At 33.3% G+C, this 20579-nt stretch overlaps 1 protein-coding gene across 1 annotated transcript; it reads right to left on the bottom strand.

The window, feature by feature from the left end:
• Positions 1-9229: 9229 nt before the first annotated feature.
• Positions 9230-20434, bottom strand: LOC127708817 (S-adenosylmethionine synthase-like). Its single transcript, XM_052213963.1, has 8 exons — positions 20237-20434; positions 18708-18908; positions 17291-17403; positions 16208-16351; positions 12881-13099; positions 11776-11958; positions 11194-11327; positions 9230-10634 (listed from the first exon to the last, which is right to left on the bottom strand). The coding sequence occupies exons 1-8, from the start codon at positions 20373-20375 to the stop codon at positions 10532-10534; spliced, it is 1236 nt and encodes a 411-aa protein (XP_052069923.1). The 5' UTR covers positions 20376-20434; the 3' UTR covers positions 9230-10531.
• Positions 20435-20579: the final 145 nt, after the last annotated feature.

Genomic DNA, 20579 nt, shown 5'->3' with positions numbered 1-20579 from the left:
ATGGTGATACCTTTTGGGACGAAACTTCCGCCAACAGTGGCTGGTGATACCTTCGAGGACGAAACGGTCATCAGCAGTGGATGGTGATACCTTCGGCGACAATAGGTCATCAACAGTGGCTGGTGATACCTTCGGGGACGAAACGGTCATCAACATTGGATGGTGATATCTTCGGGGACGAAACTTCCGTCAGCAGTGGCTGGTGATACCATCGGGGACGTAACTTCCATCAACAGTGGCTGGTAATACCTTCGGGGACGAAACTGCCATCAACAATGGATGGTAATACCTTCGGGGACGAAATTTCCGTCAACAGTGGATGGTGATACCTTCGGGGACGAAACGGTCATCAACAATGGCATCGATCATTAGAATGTTAGAACTCTTCAAAGATACCATGTTTATAAACAAGTATTCCAGACGCCGTTTTTTCTACACAAGACTGATCAGTGGTGCTCAATTTACAGTAATTTACCAATTAGAGACTCTATGAAGACTGAATCGCTCATCTGGTGATAATTACCTTAAAATTCAGGAGATAAAAGATATTTGCAAAATTTTAGAAGCAGTCATCAAATATAGAGGACCAATGGCATAATTTGAAGATCCCATATTGCATATTCTCTTTTTCCATTTTGTGTTTTAAAATAATACCCCGAAAAGTTTAAAGTTGATTAAAATCATCATGAAAGGGATACTGATGATGACTACAATAATTGAGGAATCGCCTGTCATTTCTTTTATTACATCTGATCTTGACTCTGCGAGCATTTTTGTCATTGCCAGACTTTCTCTATTACTACCATTTTCGAGATGTTAGACAATTAACCCCTATCTTATATGCCACGGTCATTTCGGTCATGTTGGCCGTTAAATAAAAGAATAATTGTTATCTATTAAACACAATAAAGATCAATCAAATTAACTTTGGTTTAAATCGGTTCAGTCGTTAAAGAGACCAGTGTAGATCCTTGAAACTTGTGTATCAACAGCATTTCAATTTTAAAGAAAAATCTATACTTTGACAATTGTGATTTAAGATTTTGTGATTTTTAGACAATTTAAGAACGTTTTCGCCGATATTATGCGCTGACTATTCCGTCAGATGTTCTCTGTTATGTTTTCACACTGACACTGAATATTGCCTTTTACCACTAATTAATGAGGAGTCAATTCTAGTAAAGTAGGTTTTCAACAACCCTGGCACGTAAATACGTCTTTGCTGAAATTTTATGCATAAAATTCTGTTCAAAGAAGGATAACTCTATTGTATATTGAAGAAAATATGAATTGATGATTTCATTTCTTTCATTGAACAATAAATGTTTCTGTTGGTGTATTATTTTAGATATCAGGGGCGGATTCAGGCGGGGGCGTGGCGGGCGTGCGCACCCCCTAAAATTTGCAAAGCATGGGTTGTCCTCAGATTAATAAAGAATATTTCGATAATTTTACCTCAAAAAGAACATTTAAGTTTGCGCCCCCTAACCTAAAATCCTGGATCCGCCCCTGGATATCAATACGCTTTTGGAGTGTCGAACCAGGGATTTATATAAGTAAGTCTTACTATATAAATCCTTGGTCGAACTTTCAAGGTCGATAAAAAAAAACTTTTAATCTGTTAACCTTTTTCGTGAATGGAAAAATCAGAAACAAGTAACCAGTGATAACATAAAACACCTTTCTTGGCCGGATGTATTTTCAAAATCAGAAAAAAATGTCAAGGGTGTTTTTGTTGTACATTTTCGATGAAAAGCTGATAATATATCTTAGTTTTACTTTGAAAATTTACAAAAGGAAATCTGGAAAAGAATTGTGTCATATTTTTTTGTTCGTGTCTCTGGGTTGCTGTCTCTTGTGTTTCTATTTTTATTCATATAATTAAAAAGTTGCCAAGAAGACGGTAGGTATAGTGTCCGGCGGAGATCGTGTTTTTTTTTCAAGTGAATCGGTCCATTTTTTTCGAGTGTAGATCAGGTTTTTTCGAGTAATATAACATGCGATCAGATCAATCCATCATTGTACTGCTTGTCTGGGGAAAAACGATTTATTTATCAGTTGTAACTGTCTTCGAACTAGTTTTCAGTAACCACGAGTACTCTTATATCGATACTGTATATCTATTGTTTTTATGTTAGTTGGTTTGTCTGTGCTTCGTACCGATCTATTGAGTACAGATATTTGTAACTGATTTTTACAGTTTGTTCCTATTTTGTGCTGTAACATCACTGTCCGAAATTAGGGGGAGGGTTAAAGGCTTACAAACATGTTTAACCCCGCCACAATCTTTATATGCCTATCCCAAGCCAAGAGCCTGTAAATCAGTGGTTGTCGTTGGTTCATGTCCGTCATATTTGTTTTTTTCGTACTTTGTATTGAATAACTTAGGTCGTTAGTTTTCTCGTTTTAATTGTTTCAATTTTTTTTCATTTTGGGTTCTGTTATAGCTGACTATAAGATTTAAGGTTTTCTCATTGTTGAAGGCCGTACCTACTTTAATCTTCGTCATTTTAACTCTTGTGGATAGTTGTCTCATTGGCATTCATATCATATTTCCTTTTCTTTATATAAGAATAAAGAATAAGAATAAAATTGTTTATTATAGTGTCACATATTGATTGAGACAAGGCATTCACATAATATTCAAATACACACAAACAACAATCAATATCCAGCCAAAAAATGACTTATGAGACACTGATCCTTAAACCCAAAATATATACAAAAATATACTGTTTGAACTTATATATAATCTCATAAAAGTTATACTCAAAATGGGACATGTCACTTAAAATACAAAAAAAAATTGGATTAAAAAAGATATATATTAACTATGAAATATGATATATTATAAAATGATCACATTTGGGTAAAAATCTTATAAATAAAAGCATTAAAAATTGATTATAGGAAAATATTACTGTAAAAATAATTTTCTACGCAAATAAAATTTATGTAAACATTTGCAAAAATAATACTGGATATTGGTACAATTCATAATTTCAATAAATTTTCTGTTTGTATTAAAATCTTGAAAGTCTTCAATAAGTTTTGAGCATTCATTAAAAAGATTGTATCGAAGATCGTCATATAATGAGCATTCCATTAGAAAGTGTTTTTCTGTTTCAACGCTGTTAGTTTCACACAACACACATATTCTGTGTGCAATGGGTGTAGGCGGCCTGGAGTATCTTCCCGTCTCACACGCAAGTGGAAGTGAACCGGAGCGAAACAGAGCCATTGTACGTCGCTCATTTTTGAAAATGTTCAGACGGACGTAGTGTTCGGTTTTGACACATTGTTTGTATTGCCTATAAGTTCTTAATTTGTTTCCGTTCTATGAGTTACGTCGATCATTAAAAACTTCCCCGTGCCATTCCGTGTTATCTAATACAGTTAATTTATCGCTAATTGTACGCATAACAGCTTTTGTAGATACAGATAAGTTATACTTAAGATCTCGCACATTTAGCAAATCAACAGTTTTGTGCACTTGGAAAGCCCAGCCTTTTCTATGCCTTGAAGTCCATTTTAGTATTTTATTACAGTTTCTATGTTGATCAGAGCGTAAAAGTCTACACAACAGCCTACAGTAGTTAATTCGCTGTTTTTTAAAGCACGACGTCCAGCCATATCGCCGCGTGACGCTAAATTAGACGTTCGTTTTCCGACGGACAAAAAGAATTTACAGGCCCTGTTCTGAATTGTCGATATAGCACTAAACGATTTAGTACCCCAAATACCACTACCATAAAGAAGAACTGACTCTACCATTGATGTATACAGTTTAGTGTAAACCTTATATGTCATTCCACCTAACATAGACGCCTTTGTCATTAACGCTCCGAGGGCACGACTAGCCGCTTTTGATAGTTCCGTTACATGTTTTTTAAATGTCAAGTACTCGTCCATCCAGACACCTAAGTATTTGTAGGATTCACAGTAATCAAGGTTATTACCTGAACAATTGAAAATCCGATCTGACCTTGCAATAGATTGATTTCGGAAATGTACGATTTTAGTTTTGTTAATGTTAATTGAAAGTTTCCATGTAGCGCACCAGTCCGATACGACATCTAGCATTCGTTGTAAACTATTTTCGTCGGGTGCGATCAAAGCTATGTCGTCTGCATATAATAAAATACTTAAATAAAAATCGTCAACCTTCACTCCACAGTCTAACGCATTGATGCGGTTATGTAAAGAGAAAACAATGTCGGTGAAAGGATACATCCCTGTTTTACTCCGGCTTCAACGTTGAACCACTGGGTAAGGTAAATATTTACACGAACGGTACAGTTAACATCCTCATACAGTGACTGAATTGCGAATAAAAACTTTCCCCTAACTCCTGCACGTTGCAGTTTATACCATAAAAAGCTATGCTCAACCGTATCAAAGGCTTTTCTCATGTCAACGAAACATGTAAACGTAGATTTTCTTGATGTTTTACGATCATTTATGATTGAGTAAAGCGAATATATATGTTCCTCACAGCTTCTGCCACGTCGAAATCCATTTTGTTCGTCACATAAAATTTTGCTATCTTTGTTACTGCTTCCTTATATATATGTCTGTGCTCGCATAAATATTGTTTACAATACGGATATTTACTGTATGATATCCATATTTGGTTGACTCAACATCGAAATATGTATGTTTGGATCGATACAACATGTGTACCTAGGCGTTGACTTGTTGGATAGTTCTACTGTATTAAAATGGGTGTGGACAATGTTTGATCTATCCAAATATACCAATGCCGGGTTCCATGCATTTTATAAGATGTATCAAATAATTATAAATACAAATATACTATGTTTTTACGAATGTACGTGTTACGTACTACAGTATTATCCAACTGGTTAAATGCATTGGTTTCGTGCTTTGAAAAGTACTTTATTTGTACCTTTTCATTGTTTTTTAAACGTAATCGCACTGACATATCAAATTTTAAGCCATTGAAATTTTGTTTAATCACTCGATCAAAACCTGGACCGCACTAAAAAAAACCTGGACTGCTCTCGAAAAAACACGGACATATAAAAATGAATTTATTCTAAAAATGTCGTTCTCAATGCCATAACAAGATTTTTTATAAAGTGTCTGTAAGGATATACAGATTCCAAATAAACATTTCCTTTGACATTTGCATTGGTACTTGTATAAAAATATCACTATTCTATATTTTGGAATAAAAGCATTGTAAAGCTAAATTAAACTTTTAGAACACAAAATAATGTAGGGGTGATGATTTCTTTTTATCACCAATATTTTTTTACATTTTTGATCATATTCACTCGAAAAAACGTGGTCAAATCACTCAAAGAAAAAACCACGATCCCAGCCGGACACTATACCTACTGTGAAGAGTTTGTGTATTGTTATATTGTATTGTATATAATGCCAACATTGAACATGTTGAAGATTCTGGCAAGTTGCGTGGGATTAAAAACTGATTAAAACAATATTGTTGATATGGGTAGTTAGTGATGTTGGTTACATGACACTTGAAAGTTGAATACTTCGTGACTTTGATGTGACGATAACAGATACATCATCTCCTTATTTCTTATGGAGGTAGTTTCCCAGTCCTTGACAGAGTTTACAAAGTTTTCTTCAGTTCCAGGATCACATTACTAATTTTCATGAAAATCGGAATCAAACCTCTTCCCACAAAATCTCCCAGCAGGGATCATACTGATATCAAAATGCAATAATCTCTAGATCTCAGATTGCTTATTTACAGCTTTTGCTGTTGAGTTTTTCCCCGTTCAATAGTTTTCCAGAAAATATCCTAAGCATTAAAAGTTCATAAAGCATATTCTGTATGTCTGGTTTTTTTAAGATATGCAAAACATTTAAATTTGAGAAAAAAAATCATCATTTATGTGTTATTACTCTTACAAGGACTGAGCTGATGGTTTTAGTCATATTGTTTGGTTTTTTTTGTCAATCTTGCGTTGCTGAATGATTCAGTTTGCTTTTCACAGCTTGTATCTATTGTATTACAAAATAAGCAAAATGTTGTCAAAAGGCGTCACTAAAGGGAAATAACTCCTACAATTACATACAGAATGGGGCCAAGTTAAACATGTTTTCGAGCGCCCAACACTCTTCCTTATATCCGCATGTTTGTAGATCTTTCATTGCTGATTTAGTTTGTTTATTATACTACAAGATGAAAAAAAGCACAATATCTGTCAAAGATCAGATAAGGGCATTAACTCTTACAAGATGTTTTTGGAGGTCTTGTATTACTGATAATTTTTTATCTTTACAGAGTATCATTTCAAGATACCAAATGGAAATACTAATAGGAATTCGCCATCATTAGGGATAATAACTCTTTTAAGAAGGCTTTTTGGTCATATTGAAAGAATAAAAGGTTGGTATATCCTGATCCGAGAATTTTTCCTTTTTAGTTTACACCATATTACTGGGTAGTCATTTATTAATTGCCTATTACCCTCTTGTTTTTTTTTTGTTAACCATGGTCACCTTGTTGGTTGCATGGGACAAAAACACAATTTGTAAACTAAATACTGTAAGGATCATAGAGGATAAGGTGTGTTGAAATTGGATCAGTCGTTTCAATATATTTTTTTCAGTTTTTGGTCGGACAAAGGATGACGTAATCGGACACCAAGCAATGGCAATAGTTCACATGGCAATGCGAGATAAAAGGGGGCATGTGTTTTTAAACTCTTTGAATTTAGCAAAGATCACCACCATTTCCTTTCTTTTCTTAATTTCAATAACTGTGACTAGACGGATAATCAGAAGCGGATTTAAGGGGGGCAGGGGGCCCGTCCCCCCCTTTTGTGGGAAAAATTTGGTCGATTTGGGGAATCACTGAAGCATGACTGAAGCGGATCCCCTCTTTGGCAGTCAGTGGGCCCCCTTATGAAAATTTCTGGATCCACCACTGACAATTGATGATTAAAAAAACCAGGTTAAATTTTTTTTTAATTGCTCTAGGAGAGCCAGTCAAGTCATCAATGTTGGTAGTGCAAGTGAAAAGAAACTACAATCCTATAAGAGTTATATTAAGCTTCATCTTTACTTCCATGAGGGTCTGGGTGGTGTTTACAGAATATAGAAAAATGGGCCAAAAAATAAAAAGATAGGAATAATGGTCAAAACAAAATAAAAAAATAGAGAATAGTGGGCAAAATAAACAAAGAATAGAGAACAATGGTATAACATTTAAAGAATAAAGAAATAAAGAGCTCTCCCCATCCAGACCCTTTTTCATTGTACATGTGTTTTTCCATCATGTGTGACATATAAAACTTTTTGATTAATGTTTTAATTTATCCCTTACGTCATTTTCGGTAAAAGTTACAGAACTCTTTGTACTAAAATGTAAAAAGTGTGAAATATTTGTTCAGCTAAAATGTGTTTTCATCAAGTTTTAAAGAGAGATAAAAGACAGTACATTCTCTATTTCGTATGAAAAGGGGGAGATCAAATTATCTCCCATGGAAACTAATCGAAAACATATTGCAACTAACATATATTTTACTGAATATTACAGGTTCTATTAATATAAGTTGAGGTCTTTATTGTATGGATAATAAGTGAACTTTAAAGGACCAGTACAAAGCTGAATTTTGAGAGTTATAACTAGCTCACCTTAATATGACTTTACACTTGATATGTTAAAGCTAACAATATGGTAACAGGCTTTCTTTTTCACTTGCACTTGTTGCTAACCTAACTGGTTTCCCCTCTCCTAGAGCAGTTTCCTAAAATTGCTTACTAGTAATAGACCGAATTGAGGAATTGCAATAGGTCGAGTCGCCAAAGTCAAATTACAGTAAAAGTATTAATTGTACAATATTAAAAACCCCGTTCCACTCGAGATTTGCATTGTACAGAACAAATGATTGCTCAAGGTCAACATAGTATGGATGCCGATATCTTGCAAATGTATCTTTAATGAACACAGAAAGAGAGCAAAAGATACCAAAAGGAAATTCACAAGTCCAAGACAAAACTGACCAATGGCTAAAACCGGTAGAAAAAAAAACACAACATAGACAACTAACTAATGAGAAACTATCAACACAGGACTTTTTGTAGATCTTGTAAAGATAAGCAATGGGTTTAGTGCTAGCAACCGAATTTTGGTTGATCGATTGTGGGGTGTTTAACACCACTTAGCTATATCTTCCAAGTTTACATTGTTGGAGCAAGAGTGCCCAGCGAGTACCACTGACCTTCCTAGTCAATGAAGTCCAACGCACTTGCCAAGTGTTAGTTCTCACAACCTCAGTGTTGACAGGCTAGTAATAACAGTAGATAAATTACTCAAGACCACTCCACCACGGGGGAATTAGGAAGGAGGTAGATCTGAGCATTTGACATTTTTGTCCTGGTCAGATTTCGTTTTACAGATATTAAGACTATAAATGCATTTACCCTTCTGTTCTTTTATAAGTGATACTGGTTCATTTGTAGGAAGAAACATGAATGCACATGTTGTGCTAAGCATTCCCCCACTCGAGATTCAAGGTGTAGGAAAATAGGTACATGTCCATACAGATACAAAATGGGCACACGTTACAACTCATCACTTGAGCTTCTGACCACCAAATATGAAGTCTTTCTGTTCAGTAGATAAAAGTGTGATGGAAATGTGTGTTGGATGAACAGACAGATGAACAAGGTGATTGCAATATAGACCCACTTTTCAAGTTATGATATAATTAGGTCTTAATTGTGTTTATCCTTGATGAGGCTACCACTCTTTGGACCATCATAACCTCCAATTGTCTAACAATGTTGAGATTTATCTACCAAAAATTTCTTGGAAAGAATTGTTAACTGTTCAGGACGTATTCAACACTCTGTATAGTGTGAAATGAAAGAACAGCAATTTCATTTATTTAGAATTTGTATTTTTGTGTGCATTTTGAACTATTAGTCTTGTTTATTGTGTGTATCATTTGTGTGATACCGATATAAATTTAAGAGGAAGAAGTTGTAGTGCTTTGTATACTGTTTGTCTTTTGGTCTTATTTTTTACCATGGCGTTGGTTTGTTTTCAACTTATGAGTTGGAATGTCCCTTTGGTATCGTTTCTTTTGCAATCATGGATGCATTTTTTTCTATTTTTGTAAACAGTCTCTGGTTATCAGATTCCTGATTTTATGGTTCTTATGTATGAAAAGATCCCTTCAATGGAAAATGTGCCTTTTAGGGAAGAAATAATTCACAACACTTGTGTATATTTTTATCTTTTTACTATTTTATTTTTCCCCCATTTATTCAATTCATTTATACCCCTACTTGTACTGCAATAACAACATTTTGTGTATCCCATAAATGACAGTCTTATAAAATAATGAGCAAAGTATGATACAATAAAATTGCACCTATCGGTATACATTGCCACAGACAAGATTACTACAATTATTAACAACTATAGTAAAAATACAAACAATAATGTCAACACGCGAGTATGAAGGGTTACAAATGATGAAATGTTATAAAGGAATGATGTTAAAAAGAGCACTTGACAGTCTATCACATGTAACCTTCAACTCTCATGTGTAAAACATAGAATAGAGATCAAACTTATAGTGTGTACAATTACTGTACACCTCTTTACGGAAATACAATAAAATCAAATGCACCGTTACCAAGCGCCTTTCTGCAAACACAGGATAGGTACTTGCAAATAACAGTGCCATCTAATTATTACTTAAAATTAAATGGGTTAAGGAATATGTCATGATTATCATAATTGGTGCAACACAGAATGTTGATGTGGCTAAAAATTGGAGATACAACAATGCAGATATGCCCTTATAAGGCAGTACAAGTTCTTTTAAAAAACTACATTGACATAAACAATGAAAAATATCAAATATAAACAAAATCATCTATATAATAAAAAAACTGGGACATAAAACATTAAATACAAACATATTTTGATGCTTTTTAAAATTGTAGAATGGTTCGCAATTGAACTGTCAGAGAGTTGGACCCGAGTGTTTATAAATAGTGCTCTTTTCCGTTGAATTTTCATAAACACAAGACAAATGTGGATACAAAAAGTCCATAGAAAATCACATTTGCACTAACTAAAGGGCAAACAAAATCTGAGTGATGTTTATAACAGAAAAATTTATCAGTCAGACTATCCCTCTAGTTACTGTGGTAACATCTCCGACAGTGACAAATTTCCAGAAAAGGGGAATAACTAAGCATAAAACTGTATTTATTTCCGCAATCACTAAATTACTAATAACATTAAAAACATTATAAAACTGAAATTTGACAGTTAAAATACCGAGTTTCAAATCTTGTACAAATGTATTCTAACACTTTCTATTCATTGAATACTTTTATCTTTCTTTGTTATTAAACCTTTAATTACATTTTCAGGAAAAAATATTGCAATGATTGGATTTCATTTTAAATTCAGTCATCTGGCAAATTAACTAAACCCTTTTCTGGAAATCCGTTCTTATTTCACAACAAAAACAATAAAAAAATAAATAATGTTCTATAATTTTTGTTACAATTTCAACTTTTTAGGAACTTCCCATGAAAATTCAGGTCGACCAAAATGTCCATAGCAGGCAGTTTTCTGATAGATTGGTTGTCTCAAATTAAGTTCCCTGAAACAAAATAAATATATTATAATAAGTAACAAAGTTAAGGAACACAGAAATCAATCATATAAAATTCTAGACCATTATTACTGAAGTAAATTTATACAATATTTTCATTTAAACATTTCAGAACAGATACTGTTATGAAAGACCCAATTGCATGGCTAATACAGTTTTACAATTAAAATTGATCATGTTAAGATTTGATACAACACTGGAAGATGAGGCAACACAAGGAAAAACATGCATGGAACTTTTTGTACATCACTATCACATGCCAAATAGTATTTGATTAATCAGAAAAATATGTCTACGTGATATCATCAATATTGTATACATTTTGTTCCTCTTGTTCTTAGGTGTTCAAATACAAAATAACTCTTCAGTAAAGCCACAAGATATTTTTCTTTTCAAGGTTTAACTGATGGATCACCTTTGAATGCATCTATCCAATCTTCTTTTAAAAACAAGAAGAAAAGTAGTTTTTCATATCTCTTTTTTTTTAACTGTCACACTTGTTAAGCATGTATGAATTTCCTTATTACTTCATTAGGATTAGACTTACTTTACGATTGCACCAGGTCGAAGATCAAAATTTTTCTTCACAATATCTAAGAGTTGTTTTTCTGACATATTTGATGTACCATAACTAAACACTGTAATGGATAATGGTTCAGCAACACCAATGGCATAAGACACCTGTGTACAAAAAAGAATTTTAATATCTATCAATATATACTCTGCTATGTTTAAGTTACTGGATAGTTATTTTCTTTTTTAAACATTTTTGTTGATTTTTTACTTTAATCTTGCAATTAATAATTATAATATGGCAACAACAGAATTTAAATAGAACTGAAAGGAAAATTTAAAGACATTTCAAAAGACTTGTGATGCATTCTGAGTCTCGTGTGCATTATTAGAAAATGTTCTGGTTGTTCAAGCATGAATAAAAATCGGGGTTGGGTCACATTAATATGACAGCATCCAAACAATACAAGTAAACAATAAGACAATTTAAACCACACATAATGAATGCATCAGACATTAAAATTTTCATTCTGGGGCATTATTTAATGAGATTTTAAACCTTTATATACTATTAAGCAATATTTCTAAATGGTTTGTTACATTCTAGTCTTATTACCTGAACAAGAACACGTTTACACAGACCAGCTTTGACAAGAGATTTGGCAACCCATCGTGCTGCGTAGGCGGCAGATCTGTCTACTTTTGAGAAGTCTTTACCAGAAAATGCACCACCACCATGTGCACCCCATCCACCATAGGTGTCAACAATTATTTTTCTTCCAGTTAAACCAGCATCACCCTAAAAAATAAAAAAACTATTGTGTAACATCAACTTTCGGAGTATTCCTAAGCCCCTATTTTGGTATTACAGCTCATAGTTGAGGCAGTGAGCTTCAATTGTCATTCAATGCTATACAGAGGATAATTTATCTACTATGTATTATTATTCAGAGAAGTAATCACATATTATGTTCAACAAAGCTACACTAATTTCATGATTTGCAATTTCTGCTTACTGGACTAATTTACATAAGAACAACTCCCCTAATTAAAATTCACATCTACTGCATCCTCAATGGGTGTGATCCTTTTTTTTTTGTTGTTTTATACTAGTTGTTAAAGAGGCATTAACTACAATTTAGAGAAAAAATTAAAATATTGTTCTTTTTGTTTCAAGTACTTATAAAAGCGGAATCTTGAAATGATATTTTGGTATAAGCAGTCAATATGGCCCAAATTTGTCAAAATTAGCTCAAAAACAGGGCCGATGTATTATTGACTTGCAATGGGTTACGCATGTGTTCAGCTTTTAAAAGGAATAGAATGTCAACATTGAAAGTGAAACAAGATGAACCATTTGATTGATACTTTTTTTTAACTAATATGAAATCAAACAGTCCTAGAAATATCCAATTGCACAGGGTCGCTATCTATTTATGTTTATAGCGGATTATATGACCATTGGCAGTCTTCGGAGGTCATCTCAATGGTTAATTAGATGAGGTCTAGTCTAAAATACACATGAAATGCTGATACATATTATCGAGTCCATGCATTGTAAATTGTTTATTTTATTGACTTTTAGTAATAAGAATGTACATTTATGTAATAAATCAAATATGAGAATTTGAGTCAAATCAGTGAACATGAATTTGACAGCTAATGCCCCTTTAATTGTGTATATATCTTTATATGCAATATTTTAGCTTTTTCGAACTTACCTGTGGACCTCCAATAATGAATTTTCCAGATGGCTGAATATGATAAACAGTTTTACTGTCAATGTATTTTTCTGGTATAACTTGTTTGACAACTTTTTCCATTAATTCTTTCCTCAGTCTTTCCAGGGTTACTGTTTCGTCATGTTGCAAGGAAATGACAACAGTATGAACTCTCAGTGGAATACATGCACCTTTCACATACTGATACTCTATTGTAACCTGCAATAAAACAAATAAAATTCTTCAAATTTATTGCAACAACACTTGTCTTAACCAGAGACAGCCAGACATTTTTGGTATCCGTTTCTTAATCTCTTTACTCTTTGAAGCTAAAGCAATCCAAGCTTATAAAGATTACCATTTGGGGAATCAAGGGCAATGCATTTGGTCTCAACACATTTTTACTTTGTACTTTTGATATGGATTCCATGAACTGTTAATAAAATCATAAACTAATCAAGTTGTGTAAACTGACATCTACATCATCTGAACAGTTGAACACCATCAGACTTGCCTACACGCTATACTATTTCTTACTGCAAAAATGTGCTGGTACATTCTTGCATCATCAAGTTATTTTGTATTTTTTTTATTTTGAAAAAGCTTTCTGTTGCATAATTAAATTTCTTACATGCACACACTTGTTATGTAAACAACTGTCATTTTTTTTCTCACTCAAACAACTTTTTAAGTTTATTCCATCTTTTGAAAAAATTTTGATAAACGGTAAGAGTTCCATATGGCACCCCCACCATACTAAAAGAAAACAATAATGTATTACAGTTTATTCCGTGGGGGTGCCATATGGAACTCTTTCCGTGGAATGAAGCATTTACTCTCTCTGAAATTACAAACTATAAGAATGTCTTCCATTTAATCAATCTTTAGGCAATAAATTTAACAAGCATTCTGCGAGTATTGCCTGGCAATACACAGTCCCCTACCGGTTAAAAAATCATTGTACTGGAACAAACTGCTAACTTGATCTATTAATTGTCACAGTGTACACTATATAACAAATATCAAGTCAAAATCTTTAAGCATGATGAAAAATAATGTGGAAAATTGATTATTTGCGTGAATTTTCTAAGTCCAAAGACCATAACTCGGCACAAAATCATCAGACAAGAAAAAATTCCAACTTGATCTGTAACTTGTCATGATAAAACTATTTACCAATTATCAAATCAGTATCTTCAAGCATGACAAAAAAACTAGAGGCTCTAAAGAGCCTGTGTCGCTCACCTTGGTATATGTGCATATTAAACAAAGGACAAAGATGGATTCATGACAAAATTGTGTTTTGGTGATGGTGATGTGTTTGTAGATCTTACTTTACTGAACTTTCTTGCTGCTTACAATTATCTCTATCTATAATGAACTTGGCCCAGTAGTTACAGTGGAAAATATTTTGTAAAAAATTTACAAAAATTTACAAAATTTATGAAAAAATTGTAAAAAATTGACTATAAAGGGCAATAACTCCTTAAGGGGTCAATTGACAATTTTGGTCATGTTGACTTATTTGTAGATCTTACTTTGCTGAACATTATTGCTGTTTACAGTTTATCTCTATCTATAATAATATTCAAGATAATAACCAAAAACGGCAAAATTTCCTTAAAATTACCAATTCAGGGGCAGCAACCCAACAACGGGTTGTCCGATTAATCTGAAAATTTCAGGGCAGATAGATCTTGACCTGATAAACAATTTTACCCTATGTCAGATTTGCTCTAAATGCTTTGGTTTCAGAGATATGAACCAAAAACTGCATTTTACCCAGTGTACTATTTTTTAGCCATGTCGGCCATCTTGGTTCTCGGGCAGGGTCATCGGACACATTTTAAACTAGATACCCTAATGATGATTGTGGACAAGTTTGGTTAAATTTGTCTTAGTAGTTTCAGGAGAAGATTTTTGTAACAGATTACAAAAATTTACGAAAAATGGTTAAAAATTGACTATAAAGGGCTATAACTCCTTAAGGGGTCAACTGACCATTTTGGTCAAGTTGACTTAATTGTAGATCTTACTTTGCTGAACATTATTGCTGTATACAGTTTATCTCTATCTATAATAATATTCAAGATAATAACCAAAAACGGCAAAATTTCCTTAAAATTACCAATTCAGGGGCAGCAACCCAACAACGGGTTGTCAGATTCATCTGAAAATTTCAGGGCAGATAGATCTTGACCTGATAAACAATTTTACCCTATGTCAGATTTGCTCTAAATGCTTTGGTTTCAGAGATATAAGCCAAAATCTACATTTTACCCCTATGTTCTATTTTTAGCCATGGCGGCCATCTTGGTTGGTTCGCCGGGTCACATTTTAAACTAGATACTTGAATGATGATTGTGTTTTAGTTTGGGTGCATTTGGCCCAGAAGTTTCAGAGGAGAAGATTTTTGTAAAAGTTTACGGACGACGGACGCAAAGTGATGAGAAAAGCTCACTTGACCTTTCAGGTCAGGTGAGCTAAAAAGAGGAAAACTGATTATTTGAGTGAATTTTCAAAGTCCAAGGACCATAACTTCCACAAAATCATCAGACCGGAACAAAATTCAAATTTGATCTGTAACTTGTCATGATAAAACTATATACCAATCATCAAATCAATATCTTAAAGCATGACAAAAAAAAAGTACGGAAAACTGATTATTTGAGTGAACTTTCTTAGTACAAGGACCACAACTCTGCACAAAAACCTCAGACTGGAACAAAATTCGAACTTGATCTGTAACGGACAGAGTGCAAACCTAATGTCCCCTTTGTCGGTAGGAGACTAAAAAGCAGTGGGTCTAATAATTACAGTGGGTACTTATTTGGAATTAAACCAACTTCTTTTTTTTAATCATATTGCATAAATGTTTATCCTTACACATGGGTAAAAAAGTTCAATAAATGACTGCCTGTTTACCATCTTGAATGGATTTCCATGTAACACTCCAATAGTACAACTTCCAAGTAAACCAATGGAATAGTGACATTCTAAATTGTTAAAAAATTGAAAGTGTGTACTTATAATTTCCCAAATGAGTTTATTGGTTATTCATATTGGTAATCTGATGTATGAATTATTCAATACTTAATTATTTATACAATAAATCAAGTGACAATAATTACGAGGTTTTTGGTAATTACTAAACTACTGGAGGACCGACAGTGTCAAAAACACAGCAAACTGTCATTCATGCATCCTTTTTCCATTATAAAGCTTTTCTCAAGCAATCGAAAGGACTTTAACCTTGCTCTGTATTTCATTGATTCTACTTCAAAATGTGAGAAAGGAGATAACAGAAAACATACATAATTTTATTACCTGTGTTTTAGAATCTGGTCTTGCCCACGGCAATTCTCCACTTCTGCGTAGCTGTGCGATCTTAGCGTTAAGCTGATGTGACAAGACAACTGTTAATGGCATGCATTCTTCTGTTTCATTTGTAGCATAACCAAACATCAATCCCTGTAAAAGTATAAACATTGAAGTAAAACTAAGAAATCTTGAACAATGTTGCTTATTTTGTGAACCTCATTTTTCAGTATGAAGATGACTATCTAATAACATGACATCTAACAGGTCTTGAACATAATTTGATGATAAAAATTCTAATAAAAAATATCCCTACCTACCGATCCTATTTCTTAGGAGTATGCATCAAGAAACACCTGTTATTTATTTTGCCTTATCTATACTACTAAAGGAAGAGACCGATTTTATTGAGCCGCAACTCCTCTTGAAGTGTTTTGTACTTCATAAATTTGTCTTTGAAAGAATCTTTTTTCCACAGAAAACGTCAATTTTTGAGAAAATATCCAAATTCAGTGACCGTTATCCATCGGTGTCTTATACGCTTTTGCACATGCTCAGTCGATGTACTGCCCGCAGAATTTAACTTTATATATAAACATGATAAATAATATAGGACAATGGTGTAGATTAAAAATTACACCATTCCAGGCCCTTTTGTTTTCCACATAATTAATATTACCAATAATAAACAAGTTCCGGGTCGAATCCGATACCGATTCCAATAGTATATGTCACAAAATTACCTGATCCCTGTTACCTAATCTGTACGTTACGCCTATGTCAGATGCACAACCAAACGATGTTTTCAGGATTTGCTATAAACACAGGTAATAATCACACCTGAACTTTGTCATTATACAGGGAATAACTGTGCACCTTATAATCAGCGTGACTTTACAAAATGACAATATGAATTATAAAAATCCAGGCTAAAAATAAGGCGTAGGTTCTTCAATTCAGTCACGGACCCGCAAGGTCGCGGGTAAGGTCTAGTACGTATAAAACATACAAGGAAGCAGTTTAGCTCAAAAATGTACAATAATAATTGGCTTTCAATGGACTTAGGAAAATCTAAAAACACGTTTTTCTAACCTGATCTCCTGCACCAATATCATCCTCATCTCTGTCTACATGTACACCCTGAGCAATATCAGGACTTTGTTGTTCTAAAGCAATTAAAACATTGCAAGTTTTATAGTCAAATCCTGCAAAATAAATAATTTACTATTGTTCAACTTTCATTCATACACAAGTTCCATTCATATTGGTCAGAATACAAAATAAATAACAGTGCCTTGAAAATTATGCCATCTTCCAAAAAACAGGTATAAATCAAAACAATGGCTTCTAGCAAAGATGCCCAACGACTGCATAAAATCAGATGAAATACAAAGTTCTTTTTACATAACAATATGTTTTAATAATTAAAAATCTAATAATTATAATCTTAATACTCAAGACCTATTAGGTTCTGTGAACAGTGAACATGCAGGATGTGTGTAAATGTTTTCAAATTTCACTGTATTGATAATAAAAATATGGAAAGCAATTTAAATCACAGAATCTTATGTACAGGGTTTTAAATGACAATCTTACTGTTCTGTTTTAAAATATACTCAATGTAATTTTTTATCAGAATTTTCCTTACTGGCGACTTATAGAATACCTGGATTGCCAAAATGGTTTATATCGTATCATGATGTTGTCAGATGGAGTTATTGTTCTCCAGAAACTATTACAATAAAAACATGGCACTACTGTTTGTTGAAACAAGTGAAAATAACGACAAATAAATGGGGAATGTGTTCATGGGACACATATGATGCCCCCTCTTGCATATAATGTTATAAAGGGACATAACTCACGAACGGTAAAAGTGATGCTACCCAAATTCGTATATGATCTAAGTTTTGTGGTAATAAGCATCGTGTATTGGTTTCATACGATTTGGTTAAGGCAAACTTAAGTAAGAGAACAGAAACAAAAAATTAAGAAATTTTTCCATTTGTAAAGGGGCATAACTCTAGAACAGTAAACCTGACACAACCAAAATTCAAACTTGATCTGTGTTTTGTGGTAATAAGCATTGTGTATAATAACATTTGGATGAGGCGAACTAAAGTTAGAGAACGGTAATCAATTTCAGGACGTATGTACAGACAAGGGTAAAACTTAATGCCCCTCCGCTACGGCGGGGGCAAAAAAATCCCAATCTATGGGAATTTGAAGTTTTAAAACAATGTAGTTTTTTTCTGTAAATTTTGGATTTAATATTTTTGTTTTATGTTATTAAGTGTCAACAGGGTCTGATTGAAGAATCCAAATCCACACCACCAGTACATACAGGTTTGAAAGTTCATAGAACAACTAGGAAGCAAAAATTCCTGCTTAAACTAGAATTTAAAGGTAAAAAATAAAATGGCCTGTAGAGATCACTATATGCATCTAGAACAATTGTACGCCTTAATCTTTTCTGTTCACTATATAAAACTACTGATCATAATCATACCTTTAGCTGAATCATCATATCCTATTTGTTTGATTGTCTCGCGAATAACTTTCTGATAGTCAACGTTTGCTTTTGAAGTGATTTCTCCTGCCACCAATATCATACCAGTTTTTGAAAGGGTTTCACATGCTACCATTGCATTAGGATCTTGTTTGAGATGTGCATCCAGGACAGCATCACTCACTTGGTCGCATATTTTATCTGCCAACAAAATAATTCCATTTAAAAATGTTCAATTATATATATTGTGTCAGCAATTTCCATGTTTTCTGTTTGACATGTTCATTTCTGATATACATAAAAATGCCTAAAAACATTCCAAGCAAATCTCTGACTACTTTCTTTGTTTACCCCTTTTTGGGGCTGTGTGGGTGGATGGAGGGGTCATTGCTATTGAAAATATCCAAGACAGACCTTTTCATAGAAATATCCACCCATTTTTTCTTCAACCTGTCAATTGGTACAAAATTACAATTTTCACAATTCTCAGGTCAGATAACTTTCAAAATCATTTCCATTGCCACTTCATAACAGAACAAAGCTGTAATTGAGTGGAATAAAATGAAATTAAAGCTTTATAAAGCACGTTTGTTTCTCCAACAAAAATTTCAAAAATCAAAATGAAAATTTAATTTCAGTAAACTTAAAATGCAAATGTTGATAGCAATGTTTTAACATATAAAAATTATTCAAACCATTCAAAGATAATGACCCAGTTCTAAAGTTGCAGGACAAAATAATATAATGCGCCAATGCCAATACATAGTACATACCAAATATGAGTGACCTACCATTAGTGGTTCCCCTTTTTACCGACCATAATTACAAATTGTGGACGCCTGACGAAACAGCAAGCTATATGGCAAGACAAAAATTTGTACATCTATGTTCTTACAATCCCTTTTTTTTTTTTAAATCTGATAAATTAGTTCTTCAAGATAGAATTTTTACCTTAAAAGCTATAAAACATTCAATTTCAAAGAAAGCGTTGTATATATTATAAAATTTCGGACAATCCATTCATTACATAAAAGATAAGGCCGTCTCGCTCTATGGCTATTAGAAACTGTGATTGTCATTTGTATAAGTGTTTGAAATAAAAATACACCATTTTCAGTTTCCATGGTAACCTATAAACTATATACTGCATTGCTGCAAAATATTTTGCCTTTTGAGATCAGACCTCTTCCCTACATGTACTTTTGTTATATGATAGTTGTCAGAAATAATGTATTGTGAAATAATGTAATTTATTTACATATCAATATATGCAAATATCTATTTTCATACTGTGACCTCAATATTTATATACTATACTGTTTTTAAAGCTAGTGCAATTTGTTGCTGTGATGCTTTATATTTTTTGTATTTTGATTCCAATTGAAACAGGAAATATCCAATTCGATGAAATACGATTGCAAGTAAATGCACAGTAAAAATTATCCTATAAACTAGTAATTAATTAATCATTAAAACTGATGTAATCAGTGAATATGCATGCACGTGTTTGGACTGGTCAAAATTTCTACCTGGGTGGCCCTCGCCAACAGATTCTGATGTAAATAAAAATGTTCCAATGTCATCCTGGCTGCATTCCTCTGCATAATGTTGATTGATTTCTTTATAGTGAGTGCCATTCAGTCCATTCACTGTCGGTTGCGAAGACATTTTGATGTCCTGTGTTGTTTAAGGTTTGGTGGAAAAGAGGCAATCTATAATGTCTCGGATCTTTTTATACCCATGCTTAGTCACATGATAAATTCCACTGGTTTCATTTGTCAACGTATCATAAAAATGGTTGTTCTCCGAATATTCCATTTGTAGGGGATTTCTATTTATGCAGGTTATGGAACTGGCTGTCAGTAAAGTGTG

Source organism: Mytilus californianus, unplaced genomic scaffold (assembly GCF_021869535.1).
Source record: "Mytilus californianus isolate M0D057914Y unplaced genomic scaffold, xbMytCali1.0.p SCAF_7, whole genome shotgun sequence".
Taxonomy (NCBI): domain Eukaryota; kingdom Metazoa; phylum Mollusca; class Bivalvia; order Mytilida; family Mytilidae; genus Mytilus; species Mytilus californianus.
Note: the sequence above shows the minus strand (reverse complement) of the source record. Positions and strands in the feature narration are given on the sequence as shown.

What these genes read in the sequence shown, in the direction of transcription:
- LOC127708817 (XM_052213963.1), bottom strand. Translation starts at nt 20,375, where the DNA reads ATGTCTTCGCAACCGACAGTGAATGGACTGAATGGCACTCACTATAAA. An exon ending in ATATGATGATTCAGCTAAAG is followed by an intron (nt 17,404 to 18,707) that starts GTATGATTATGA and finishes TTTATTTTGCAG; the next exon opens with GATTTGACTATAAAACTTGC. An exon ending in CGACCTGGTGCAATCGTAAA is followed by an intron (nt 10,635 to 11,193) that starts GTAAGTCTAATC and finishes ATTTTGTTTCAG; the next exon opens with GGAACTTAATTTGAGACAAC.